Genomic DNA, 13,900 nt, shown 5'->3' with positions numbered 1-13,900 from the left:
CCTCGAGGGGCCAAAAGGACCAGGTAAGGCTCAGGCGGCCTGAGCCTAACTGGATACAGATTGTTAACAGGAGCTCAGAGGGGCCAGATAAGGCTCAGGCCGCCTGAGCCTAATTGATACAGGTTGTGGATGGAAAACCCAGAGGGGCTAGGTAAGGCTTAGGCCACTGGCCCAGGGGGGAAGGATACCATTAGGGAGCCCGATAGGGCTAATTAGTAGTAAGGGGCGTCGGTTGCGTGGCAAGCCCAGGGTCGCCAGAGAAAGGGGCGTTGGTTGCATGACAAGCCCGGGCCACCAGGGAAGGGGCATTGGTTGTGTGACAGGCCCAAGGGCGACGGGCAAGGCGCAAGTGGCAATTGGACCTGATAGCGCCCGGAAGAGCTGCGAGGCTTGGGGTGTGCTAAAGGGGAGGTAGGAGGCATGCATAGCCCTAAAGGCTGGGTGCACCTTGTCACTCCATTGCGGAACAGGGGGACAGTGTAAGCAGGGTATCGTGGACAAGGGAATTAAAGGCAGCCTCCCACATAGAACCAGATATCATCAAAGACATGGCGGGCGAGATAGAGGGTGCTGAATTACGTACTTGATGTGGTAGGGGGCGCTAGTGGGATCACGGCCGCTCCCAGACCCCACGCTGTGACAATAACCCTGTCCAGCTCCTTCTGGATCTGCTGCCAGGGAGTACAAGAGCAGCTTTTAAAAGGCACTCTCCCCCCACCCACCTCCAACTCCCGGAGCATGTGTATAAATGCCCAAAGTTGCTAAGTTGCTTTTAAAAAGGGTTACCTCTAGAAAGTGAACAGCAGAGACAGGTTTTTTTTTCTATTTTAACACCATCAAAATAGAAAGTGTTTTACTAACACTAATTAAGTTTTTACTATATTCAGTAAATATTGATTTATTAGTCATTACAGATAACCTTTATAAGATTGCATTAATAATGCTATCACACTGGGTGCATCTACATGAGATGCTTTACTGCGGAGTTGACTAATTAGCTCTGCAATAAAGCATCACTAATCTACATGTGCACCCCTCTTAGGCTGGGGTAAATTAATGAAGTCTGCTGTAGGCTAGTACTGCCCAACGCAAGTAGTATTCTATGGTGGAGTTAATTTACTCTGCTCCAGCACACATGTAGATGGTGACCAGGGATGACTGGGGCATTGGGGTGCTATAGTGCAGGGGCTGCTTGCCAGCTAGCCCCACACTATAGCACCCTTGTACCCCAACCAGCCCTTCCACAGCACACTGAGCTGGAGGGAGCAGCTCCAGGCTGGCAGGCTGACTCTTTCCCCTCCCCCCTGACCCTGTCAGCCAGTTCTGCAGTGCCCTGGCTCAATGTGCTGCAGTCCTGGTGCAATCAAATCCAGTGCAAACTGTGCCACAGTTTATTAGGTCACATTATCATATGTAAATACATCTACTGATGTTCTAGTAGTGGGACTTTTCTGTACCAAAACTGAAAAATCAAAAGAATGAAGAGAATAGGACTGGGAGCACTGGCCTCAAGCTTCAGCAGTGAAAGTTTAGATTGAAGATTATGGAGAAATGTTCTGACTACAAGTGTGGTCAAGCACTGGAACAGCCTACCTAGAGAAACTGGAGAATCTCCATCCTTTGAAGTTATCAAAAGCAGACTAGACAGACACTTGGCTGGGATGGTTTAGTAAGGTATGGATCTGTCTTGAATAGGGAAATGGACTAAATGACCTAGTGGGTTTCTTTCTAGCCCATCTCTCCAATCATCCTAAAAAGCAATAGCTGTCACTATATGCATGTCCTTGCCCCAACATTGGTAGTAACCATTGTTTTAATAACATTTTAGATCAATGCTTGGAGTTCTATTTAATATCTGTTTTCTTGAAAAATTAATAAAGAACGCATTAAAAATGGTGTTCCTATTGCAACTCTAGGAGGTTTCTCTCTCTCAGTGTATATACACATGCACAATTTCACAATAATATATACATTTCACAACCATTTTGTAAAGAAATAAAGTAAAGTAATATACAGGGCTGTCAAACAATTAAAACGATTTTAAAAATTGTGCGATAAAAAGTTAGTTGCACTTAATCCTGATTTTAATCACAGAGATAAAAACTCAAAATTATGCAGAATTATGCAGGTACTTTGTATGGTTGGGGTAGGTGTGTGTGGGGGGGAATTTGTGAAGGTGTGGGGGGCTGTGGCTTGGAAGTGAGGAGAAGGGTGGGGCACAGGTATATCACTGTTCCCCCCCAGTCATATTACCACACACACATACACAGGTGTCCTCTTTTTTGAAACTGGAAACATGGTAATCCTACAAGAATGCAGCCTGGCAACATGTAGAGCAGCACCAAGCAGGTAAGTCTGTGGAAGGTGGCAGATTGAGGAACGCCCCCCCCCCCCGCCCATGGTGAGATGGGGCAGAGGTGAATGGGGCCTGGGAGCCAGGGCAGGTTTTGGGACATAGCTATAGATGGCTCATCCAGGGGCATGGGGGGGTGCATGGTGCTCTGCTGCTGCATGCACCCCCAGGGGAGACATGGGACACTTATGCCCCCCAGATGTGTGTAGGGTGGAGGTAGGCTGCCTGACATGGGCTGGGGCTCTGTACCTTGATGCCTTTGTCCTAGGAGCTGCATGACACCATGTTGCGCCTCCCGCTGCCAGGCAGGCAGAACCAGCATGTCTAGTGCACAGCTCCTGGGGCAAAGGCATCAAGGCACAGAGCCCCAGCCCTCAGTGGGCAGCCCACCTTCACCCTACACAAATTCAGGAAGTATGTACCCCCAACCCCTCCCAGGGGGGTACGTGCAGTGGTAGGGAGACACGCCCCCCTGTACCCTTGGACAAGCCACCCTCAGTTCCATTCCATGACCCACCCCAGCCCCTGACTCACTGTGGAGGCCTCAGTCTGTCCCCCTGGACCTTCCCCCTCCCCCTGTCCATTCCCCTCCACAGACTTACCTACTGGGTGCTGCTCTACATGCCACTGGGCTGTGTTCCTGACCATGTGCATGCTGCAGCTGCTCATATGTTTGTGCACCCCCGCCCCACCCACCATCCTGCTCATCAGCCTGGAGAATGTGCCTGGATAGCCTTGTGGGTCCTCTGCACTGCCACCGCTGCACCATTGGGTGGCCCAGAAGCAGCAGTGACAGCAGTGGAGACCAGGCAAGGGCTTCAAAACTACATGCACAATTAATGTGTTAAAAAAATTAATGCAAGAATCAATTAACATATTAAATCATGCACGGTAATAGCAATTAACAACCTAGTAATACAATTTTATTTTCCTTAGGAAAGCTATATAATGTTGCTGTATTATTAAGTACCCAGTGCAAGAAATTTATAAGTATGCATAAAAATCTAAGATATCCATGAAAAGATTATTTAAAATATGAAGATAAAAATGCTGCATAGAAATGTAGGAACTGTCTGCAAATTACAGGATTTTAAAATCTTCTGGAAAATGCTGATAAGCATTAAACAACAGTTTTTCGTTTGTACTCCTGCAAAAAGCAGGAAAACTCACACTAACCTTGTAGTGGTGAACATAGTACCGTCACAACATTCTCCTGAAAAGTGTGGTAGGCTTGCTTTATCCCTTCAAAAATAGCTTCAGTATACTTAACTTGAAGGCTGTATATACTTCTGTGGAAGTCAAGCTCAGCTTGCAGAGCTTTTATCTAAAAACAAAAAATATCATTAGCTACATTAAGGGCCACCTATCCACATTCTACACCAAGGTCATATTCAAAAGACATTCTTTTTATTTTGTGAGACATTTTGGAAGAAATTAAACCAAATTTTATTCAAATAAATCTACTCTGGAAATCTTTTAGGCAGCAAGGGGCATATTTGTAACTTAAAGGTATGTTTCGTATGTTGAACTGTAAATGCAGCATAGTACAGCACAGAAACCTTTTACAGTCTAATCCAATACGAGACTTTCCATTGACCTCAATGAGATTTGGCTTAAGCCCTTATAGGATGATCATAAATGTGTAAGTGAAGTCTCTACGAGAATTCAGTACTGTTGTGAAATAGATTGTTTTTGGTGAGCAAAACATTTTTTCTTCCAAAACCATATTTCTTAAAATTGTTTCAAGGAAATAAAAAGAATAGCAGATGTTAACACAAAGCTTATATAAAACATTTAAATATTTTCCATAATTTCTATTATATAAAACATTTAAATATTTTCCATAATTTCTAAGTGTTAAAAATATTAAACCCATAAATCACAGATACATCTTTGTTTCTGAATATCAAAATTATTGTGGAGGAGTTCCTGTTTTCATTCTCAGAAACTGCCTCCTAAGCACAGCTTGATATTTTGTCCAGAACTCAGGAGAACACTGGATGTGGACACATTCCAAACCCCACTTTATATTTTTAGAAGTTAAAGCCAAAAACTAAAGGAATCCTACTTTCTTAGGAAGAAAAGACTTCGTGACAATTAATTATTGTCATGAGTTATTTGTTAAGTAGATAGTGCTATACAAGACATTACATTTAAACACTCCTAATCCCCAAAAATCATACAGTTGAAATGAGAGGCACCAGGGAAATTCAGAAGAGGGAATTATTTTATGTTTGTTTTTTTTTAAATAAAGATCTTTAATATTGTTACTAGCTAACATGGCATATTGCTATGACTGGTAACAATTGGGGAAAACTTCATCACAGAAAAAAAATCAGCTTTCTCTTTATTTTTATTATGATGCATCTGGATAGCCCATAGGGACAGAAACAGTAAACAGCTGACCACTGGAAAACAACACACTTTACCTCTCCTTGACATCTGTCTTTATCAAAGGATGCAAAAATAAATTAACCTTGAATTTGTCCTGTACTAGCCTTTTCCAGGGCCTAGAACAAATGCTTCCAAAACTAGTAAGTTATACTAGAAGAAAAATGAAGAGTTTTTGTTTCTTTCAGAAGTTCCAGGAAGTTGTCATCTACATTTATTTCTTTTGGTTTGTACATAATGTAACAATTATAAAAATAATAGATAATACAGTAACATCAAATACTGGAAGGAGTGGTGTCTTGGTCCCACTGAAGTCAACAGCAAAATTCCCATCAACTTCAAAGGGGATTCTATATTTCTAATAACTGAAGTGATAGAAACATGATAGTACCTTAACATAATGGGCTGTTAATGAAGATTACTCTTACTCTTAATGACTACATGAACTTTTACAAACATGTATATTAGCTTGGCTACAACTAAGGGGCTAAAAACCTGGAATTAATAATGCTTCAATTGTTTCCTTTGGCTCATTGGGTTCAAACAACTCAGATATAATTAGAGTGACCCTCTTGTCTGTACCGAATGCTTTAGAGCCCCATGGAATAGAGAATCCAACAAACACAAATCCGAACCATATTATGTCTATGACTTCATGATGCCCACAAGGTTGGGTAAAAATAGGGAGCCAAATTTTCCAATATTTTTTTTGCTGGCCTTTACTCTGAAGAATGTGAGGATTTCAAACATCATCTCTTCTTCCAAGTCTGTTCTCCGCCAGATTAATGGCTAGACATCCACTTGGGATGAATGCTACCTGAAGCAACAGAATCTACAGCCACCCATTCTGTACTTGTATATAAAAAGAGGAAATTCTTTCTGCTTATTCGCCTATCTTTCCCTAGTAGTTTTAATTTGTCAGTATTTCTGTCTGGTTTGACAGAACTGGAATTTTTTGGAAAATAAACAAAAGATGAGTTGTTTTATTATAATCCAGTCAATGTCATCCTTTTCAAGCAGTTGACTTTGTTTTGTTGCTCACATTTTCCTTAGCTTCAAATCGGAAGGTTTTGAACGCAAATCTTAATATTACGATAAAATCTTAAACCATCACAAGTCACCTTTGCACTAGCAGTGGACTACACTAATAATATCTGCCTAATTAATGAACCATAAAAACATGGTGTCAGAAGTTGTACAGAGAAATACATAATGTTATACTTTTTGATTGGTAAAGTTTGACTTCCTTACTAAGCTATTGTCCTGTAGTTTTGATCAGTTGTATATCACAGAAGACTGGAGCCTCCATGCTGAGGCAGCAGAGTACATGAAATTATTTTCATTTTATCATCATTTGTCGTCCAATTTTATTGGCTGTTATATTCAACACATTTATTGCAATAGTCTGCCAGTAAAAACCTTTATTAAGTTACATGGAGAACATTGTAGCCTCCTGTGCTTGTCCTTTTATGACTGGCAGGGCTTCTCGCCTGGAGAGGGTGTACTTGTTTTCTGGTGCGTAGACAGCTTGCTGGTTCGGGCATCTGCTTGGGTGCTTCCAATTCTTGCCTGCCACATCTTTGGTGTTATAGGAAATAAAGAGGCTGATCTTCCATGTCCTCATACAGCCTTCACACAGATACTACAAGTCCCACGTCTCAGGGCTCCACCTCCCCTACACCCTGCCTGGCACCTCCCAAATGAAATTTTTGTCTGGACATTCTTTACCTGTGTTGTCAACAGTCTCTTTCTGGAATTGAGACTGAATGATACAAAATCCTCCGTGTCAATATATCTCCTGTGCTTAGGAGGTAAAAGTCCATAAGTACCATTTGGATACTGAGGATAGGGAAAGTTAACTCTCTCTCCCTGCTACTCAGCTCCAGTGCTCACAGCTATACTGTTCTGCCTGCAAATCATCCTGGCTTGTCTCTAGCCATTGTTGCTGCCAAGGCTCAGTATCTGCCCTTGGGCAAGTTATCCACCTCCTCTGAGCTGGTTCCGGTGAGAGCCACTTGCTGCTGTGTTTCCCACCATTTGCCCCTGCAGGGGCAGTTCCTCAGGCATGTGGCTGCCACGATGCAGCCACAGCCACTTCCAGTCCTCCTGCATATCACGTCCCCAAGGGTTTTAAACTCACCGCCATGTTCTGTGCCTTCCACTGGACCCAGTGGGTCCTTATTAGCCAGGCTTGGCCTGGGGCCAGTGTCCCCAGATGCACCCGACATACTTCTGGGTCACCAACTGGGAGCCTCAGCCTGACTAGGGCTGTGGCTGATCAAGCTCTGTTGCCACACATCTCCCTGCCAAAGTCACCTTGTGGCAGTATTTTCCATGCTCTCCTAGTATCTGGCATTTTCATTTTCTGGCATGTTGTATCTCTCTGCAGTCAGCTGTGCACACCATGGTAGAAAGTCCTCCACCTTATTGGTCTCACTGGGCCTATAATTAGTAGATAATTTAAAAGGTTGCAGCGACAGAGCCCACAGCATGAGACGTGTATTCTCATTCTGCATCTTATTCAGCCACTGCAATGGTGCATGATCTGTCATGATGCAGAATTCTTTCCCCATTAAATATCAGAAATAGTTGATAGCCAGCTTTATAGCGAGGCATTCTCATTCAATTGTGGCATACCTTTTTTCTGCTGTGTTTAACTTCCAACTAGCATATGCCATGGGTCTTTCTGTTCCTCGTATTCTTGACACAGCACTGCCCCTATGGATATTTCTGAGGCATCCGACTATAAAATATATATTTTTTTGTGAAGTCAGGTATAATTATCACTGCATCCCTGCACATAGCCCGTTTAAGTTCTTGAAATGCCATGCCCATGGGAACGGACCAGACTATCGACCCCCTTGTTTTACCTTGAAGTACATCCATCAATGGGGCTACTTTTGTGGCAAAGTCCGGTATGAATCTCCTATAATAATTAGTCAGCCCCAGGAACACTCTCACCTCCCTCTATCTGTGGAGGCCTGTACTCTGCTCTATTTTACTAACCAACAGGCAGATACAACCCTGGCCTACCCTGAACCTGAGGTAATCTGTTTCCTGCATGCCAGGTGTGCACTTCACAGGATTGGCCAACCTCTCAATAGCCCGTATCTCTGCCAAATCACCTGTAGGTGTCGTAAATGCTGTGGCCAGGATTGTGAGAATATTATGATGTCATCTATATAGAACGTGGTGTAGGCAGCATGCAGTGCCAGGAGGTCATCCATCAGGCATTGGAATGTGGCTGCTGCTCCGTGAAACCTGAATGGCATGTATTTAAACTTGAACAAGCCCCACAGCATTCCAAAGGACGTTTTTGGTTGATCTCTTGTTGCCATCAGGATCTCCAAGTAGCCCATGGCAAGATCAATGGTGGAAATAAACTGCGCTTGTCCAATTCTCTGCAGGAGCTCCTCAGTGTGTGGCATGGGGAATGCGTTGAATCTGGCTATACTGTTAACTTTGTGGAAGTCTATACAGAGCTTCAGGAACACATCCTTCTTAGGCATCACCACTATATGGCTGTGCCATGGGCTACATGAAGGACCTATAATTCCTTGCTCTCACATTTTCTCCACCTCTTGTTTAACTGCATCTTGTAGATGTTGTGGAATTGACCTCCACTTTTCTCTTACCACCAGCCCCTTTGGCATATCTATCCTATGCTCAATACATCTGGCCTTGCCAGGTTTTTCGCTAAACACATCCCGGTACCTCCCTACCAGCTTCTCTATGGCTGCTTGTTGTTCTGAACTTAAATCATCCCAGCTTTTATGGGTATCTTATTTCCTGCCCTTCTGGGACCTTCCCCCATTTCTGGGCCCAAATCTTTCTGCCTGTCCTCAGGGCTCAACATCCACCCCTTCAGGTTCTTGCCATTTTCTTAATAGGTTCACATGATAGATTTGCTTTTCTTTCTTGTGTCACAGTTGGTGGACTTAATAGTCCACAGGCCCTGCCTGCCTCAATCTTGAAGGGCCCTTGCCATTTTGTAAGGAACTTACTGGCAGAGGTCAGGAGTAACACCAGCACCTTTTCCCCAATTTGAAACCTATGTTCTCTGGTCTTTTTGTCATATTCTGTTTTCTGCTTTGCCTGCACTCTTCCCATTCTTCTCTCAAGCTCTGTAAGAGCCCTCATGGCCAAATACTAGTTCGAAAGGTGAAAAGCCCATTGATGCTCATCGTATATCCCACAGCACAAACATTAGGGGTGTAAGTAATAGAATCCCATCTTCATGGTTCTACCTAAGTGCAGCAATGCAACATGCATTTGATGGTCCCATTTAAACGCTCTACTAGCCCATTGGTTTGGGGGTGATACACCATGGTTTTAAGTTGCTTAACCCTGAGCACCTGACAAGTAGCTCATCACCCCAGCTGTAACATTGGACCTCTGGTCTGTTATGATTTCCCAGGGAACCCCCACCCGAGATATCCATTTTAATAACTTTTCCAAAATACGGTGGGCTGTAACTGCCCTCAGGGGTATCGCGTCCGGGTAGCATGTAGCATAATCTATCATTACCAATACAAACTGATTCCCCGACCCATTCTTTGGCAGCGGCCCGACTAAATCTAATGCGACCCTCTCAAATGAGGTACCAATAAATTGACGTATTTTACAATGGTGCCTTCTTTCTTGTGCCCTCTGGCATTCCTCACAAGCCTCACATTGTCACGATACCTCCTCTGGTATCCCGGGCCAAAAAATTCAGTGCGATATTTAGGCCAGCATCTTGTCCCTCCCAAAATGTCCACCCATAGGGGATGCATGTGCCTGACCCCATACATCCTTTCGGTATGTGCGGGGCACCAATAATTGACAAGTTTTGCCTTCTTTCCCGGTGGCTTGACTGACCCTATAACAATAATCCATTGTGCATTTCAAAATGTGGGTTACTTACGATTAATGCTCTCTGTGTAATCTGTTCATCCACTCAGGCAAGCTCTTTATCTCGTACCACTTCAAATTCCTGTTCCTCCCCCTGGGATAACTTAAACCGAGGTCTGGGTACCTCAGCGTTCACCCGTATTTCTGGACCTTCTTCTGATGACAAGGTATCACCCTTGCTAGCTACCCAGCCCTCGGCTTGGGGCCAAATCTTTCAGGCTAGCTCTGCCTCTTTAACCTCATTGAGTACCTCATACAATGGGACCCAATTTCATCCTATAATGTCAGCGTCAAGATCCAGGCCAAAACCAACCTTTAACTTCCCCCCCTTCAGTTGCTGATCTTCATCATAATATATCTTCAATTGTAGCGCTCTGCCCCTCCGTGTATACGTCTCACGTATGCTCGTTCACACCATTCTATGGCATGCTCGGGTATCAAACCTACTCTTATTGGGGTCTGCGCACACCCTGTATCTAGATGGCCCTCAATGTTTTGCCTGCCATTTCTGCTATCATGGTAGGATGGTCCCAAACTGACTGCATTGCTTTGTCTGAAGCTACAGTCCATTTCCACAGTTTCACCACCTACCTTGAGTTTCTCTCTCCCCAGGTAAGCTATAACTAGAGCGCCATCATTCTTGGCTGCCCTGTGCATTTTCTACATGTCCCATTTTTCCACATCTATAGCATATTAACCCTCTCCCAGGATATCTCTGCCCCCCTTTGCATCTCTCCTCTTCTTTGCATGCTGTCCCCACTATGCTTTTGGCCCCCTTTTCCCTATGGGTCTCTATTTCTAAGCTAGCAAAAGCTTCATCTATTCAAAAGGTCTCTTCTGTTGTTCAAAACAAATGGTGCCTGACCCACAGCTGGGTCTCTTCTAAGTCATTCATAAATTGTTCCAACAAGACCTGATCTCTCAGGGTTTCCCTATCCACTCTAGTGGGCAGGACCCATTTGTTCAAAAGATCTTTCAACAACTGTAGGAGAGTTCTTGGCCCTTTGTCTTCTTTTTCTTTTTTTTGCTCTGAAAAGTCAGCAGTAGTGCTCTAGAGTAAGCTCCAAAATTGGTGAAGAATTGCAGCCTTGACCCTGCCATAGTGATAAGCATCCTCCCTCGGCAAAGAGTGATATGCAACCTGTGCCTTCCCCACTAGGAGGGTCCCTGAATGACTGGCCCACAGCACTTGGTCTAACCCAACCTGTATGGCCATCTTCTCAAAGGCTTCAATTAAAGCCTCAGGGTCATCCTCCTTGGTCATGTTCTGCATACGAAATCCTGTCCAATTACACTGCATCCACTCATTTTAGTGGATTGATTGCCTGCTGCTGCTGTACCTCAAGAACTTTTATTACAGCTTGCAGGGTCTGTCCCATCACATCCAGAAGTGCGCTCGTATTCTCTTCCATATCGATATCAGCCTCCAGAGTGGTAAGGATATCGTTCACAGCCAGCGCACCAATATGTAGCCTCCCATGCTTGTCCTTTGATGACAAGCGGGGCTTCTCACCCGTAGAGGGTGTACTTGGTTTCCAATACATAGCTTGCTGGTTCAGGCATCTGCGTGGTTGCTATATCCTCTTGCCTGGCACATCTTTGATATTATACAAAATAGAGAGGCTGATCTTCCAGGCGCTCATACAGCCTTCACATAGATGCCACGGGTCCTGCATCTTGGGACTCTGCCTCCTCTACAAGCTGCCTGGCACCTCCCAAATGACAACACAGGTAACGAATGCCCAGACAAACATTTCAACAGTCTCTTTCTGGAATTGAGACTGAAGGATACAAAATCCTCCACACCGGTATATCTCCTCTGCTTAGGAGGTAAAAGTCCGTAGTAAAGTACCGTCCATATACTGAGCCTAGGGAAAGTTAGCTCTGCCTCCCCATTGCTCAGCTCCAGTACTCACAGCTATACTGTTCTGCCTGCAAGTCATCCTGGCCCATCACCGGCCATCGTCGCTGCCGAGACCCAATCCCCACTCTTGGGTAAGTTATCTGGCTCCTCTGAGAGCCACTTGCTGCCATCGTTCCCACTAGTCGCCCCTGCAGAGGTAGTTCCTCAGGTGTATGGCTGCTCCGGTGCTGCCACAGCCACTTCCAGTCCTCCTGTACATCAGGTCTGGGTGCATTTTAAACTCCACCACTGCATTCCATGCCTCCCACCCAGCTCGACAGGTCCTTATTAGGCAGGCTTGACCTGGGTCCTCAGACACACCCAGCGTGCTTCCAGATTGCCAACTGGGAGCCTCGGCCTGACTGCAGCCACGGCCAATCAAGCTCCACTGCCACAAGCATCCTCCATATTTATTTCTAGCCACCTGTGTCCTTTAAATGTTGGAACTACATAGTTACCCAAAGCAACATTAAATCTGAAAAAGGTTTGAGTTCAGGATCGTGTTGTGTGCTTGCCCATTTGCCTATCTCCTTCCTCTCCCTCCTCCAAGCAGTTACCCACCTCCCCTTCACTAAGACAACTATAGTCCCCTTTCTGCTTCCTTAACCTAGATCTTTAGATGATCAGATAGTATATTGGGATGCTGTGATAACTTAAAGAATGTTAAGCTGAAGACGGACTTAAAGATACTGTCTAGTTATTACATATTAATTCTAGCTTAGAATACTGATATGGGGGGATCTTTATTTTATTAAAAGGAATATTACAAAACCCTGAGAATATTATCATTTAATCATTCTGGACATGCCATTTTATTGAAAACTTTCAATCAATTTGTAAGACTTCTCTTCCCCACAGTTGAATAAGCTGTTGTTATGGATACCACTTGGTTACTGAAATTACATTTAGATTTGCATGAAGAAGATTTGAGGACACAAGACTTACGCACTGTCTTTCCCCTACTATTCTGGTGTTGTTTTTATCTCTAGCTTATAATTTATCATCAAAATTTTGGTTTATCCTGTTATTGCATCAGAAACTGAATTAGAGAGAGTCCTAAATGATATAAAGTTTGCAAAACAGTTATTTTGAAGATACTTGCCGAAATAAATATTTAGTCTTTAATCATGAAAAATATTTATTTTTTGGAAAAATTGCAGTTTCCACCACTGAAAAGCCCTCATCCTGCTGTCTAGGAGGCTAGATTGAAAGATTCCTGCTTATAGGAGTGACCTAGTAAATATGTCAAACAGCTAGTGAAGAGACCCAGAGGAATGCTAAACCAGCCTAAGAGGTGTCCTAGTAGCGAAAGGATGAGCTAGTTATCTTAAACAACTGTAAGAGGAGGCAAAGACATGTAAAATATATATGGGCTAACTGCCTAGAGAAAAGAGATGTACCATCTTTCTTTTGACAAAAAGGATAAACAAAAGTTATTATAAGTCGTAAACTTGTTTGCCCCTTACTTCTATCATGAGAGAAAGCAGCTTCCTCATTAATATCATTTTAAAAAGTGGTTGGGGTTTTCTGGTGAAGGAAATGAATTAATGCCAATATTCTTAAGAATATCCTTTGTGAAAAATTGTTTTAATTTTTCAAGGAAAACTTTCAAAGAAAATTTCAAAATTTTCTTTTTTTTTTAAATCAAAAACAAAGAAAAATTATCTTTTCATTTTGTTCAACTATGGAGATGGACAAGTTTGAAAATTCATTATTTTGATGAGTGAGAGAGCAAGAGAGACTGACTTTTTGCCACAAATATTCCTTTTTTTTCTGACCAGGTTCAAATTATGATGTGTAAAAAGAAGCGTTTCATTTTTACTCCGTTTTGTAAACCTGCTTTTCAATGTGAAGTTATTGAACTTGATACTATTACTGTTAACATTGCATTTTTTTTTATTTAGCAGAATATAATAAGGCCTTTGTAATCTCTGCATGTTAGCTAAAAATATTGGCTCAGGAGCACAGCTTACTGTTTTCAAGTAATACTGCAATGGAAATGGAAACTGGAAAGGGATCACTGTTTAAATGAAAAAGTGCGTATGAAATTTCCTATGTTTGTCTGGTTAACCTTTTTCTCCTTTCTATATTTTGCCTATTAACCATAACATTTTTATTACCATCTGTGCCTGATTTACTATTTATTGACTTCTTTCTGTTCTATGCTGTAGAAGATAGCAAAGAAGGTGGAAAGACCCCTAAATCCATGGAAAGTTTTATAACAAAGGCTAATGTGAAATAATTCCCTCTTCCTCGGGAGCCAGGGGATAGCTGAGCAGATGCTGAATCCATAGGCTGTGATGGAATTAGGAAGCACCTGCTCTAATCAGTGTTTTGCCCTCAGCATTAACTCATTTCTA

General features: G+C 43.2%; 1 protein-coding gene across 2 annotated transcripts in view; it reads right to left on the bottom strand.

The window, feature by feature from the left end:
* Positions 1-13,900, bottom strand: part of LOC149868273 (uncharacterized) — a 205,758-nt gene that overhangs the window by 22,680 nt on the left and 169,178 nt on the right. For both annotated transcript variants that reach the window (XM_090038323.1, XM_090038324.1), the window contains one exon: positions 3,530-3,677. In XM_090038323.1, the coding sequence (XP_089894449.1) occupies positions 3,530-3,677 (148 nt within the window). The remainder of the gene's footprint in view (positions 1-3,529; positions 3,678-13,900) is intronic.

Source organism: Crocodylus siamensis, chromosome 3 (genome assembly GCF_052110815.1).
Source record: "Crocodylus siamensis isolate JL-2025a chromosome 3, ASM5211081v1, whole genome shotgun sequence".
In the NCBI taxonomy this organism is placed as follows: domain Eukaryota; kingdom Metazoa; phylum Chordata; order Crocodylia; family Crocodylidae; genus Crocodylus; species Crocodylus siamensis.
Note: the sequence above shows the minus strand (reverse complement) of the source record. Positions and strands in the feature narration are given on the sequence as shown.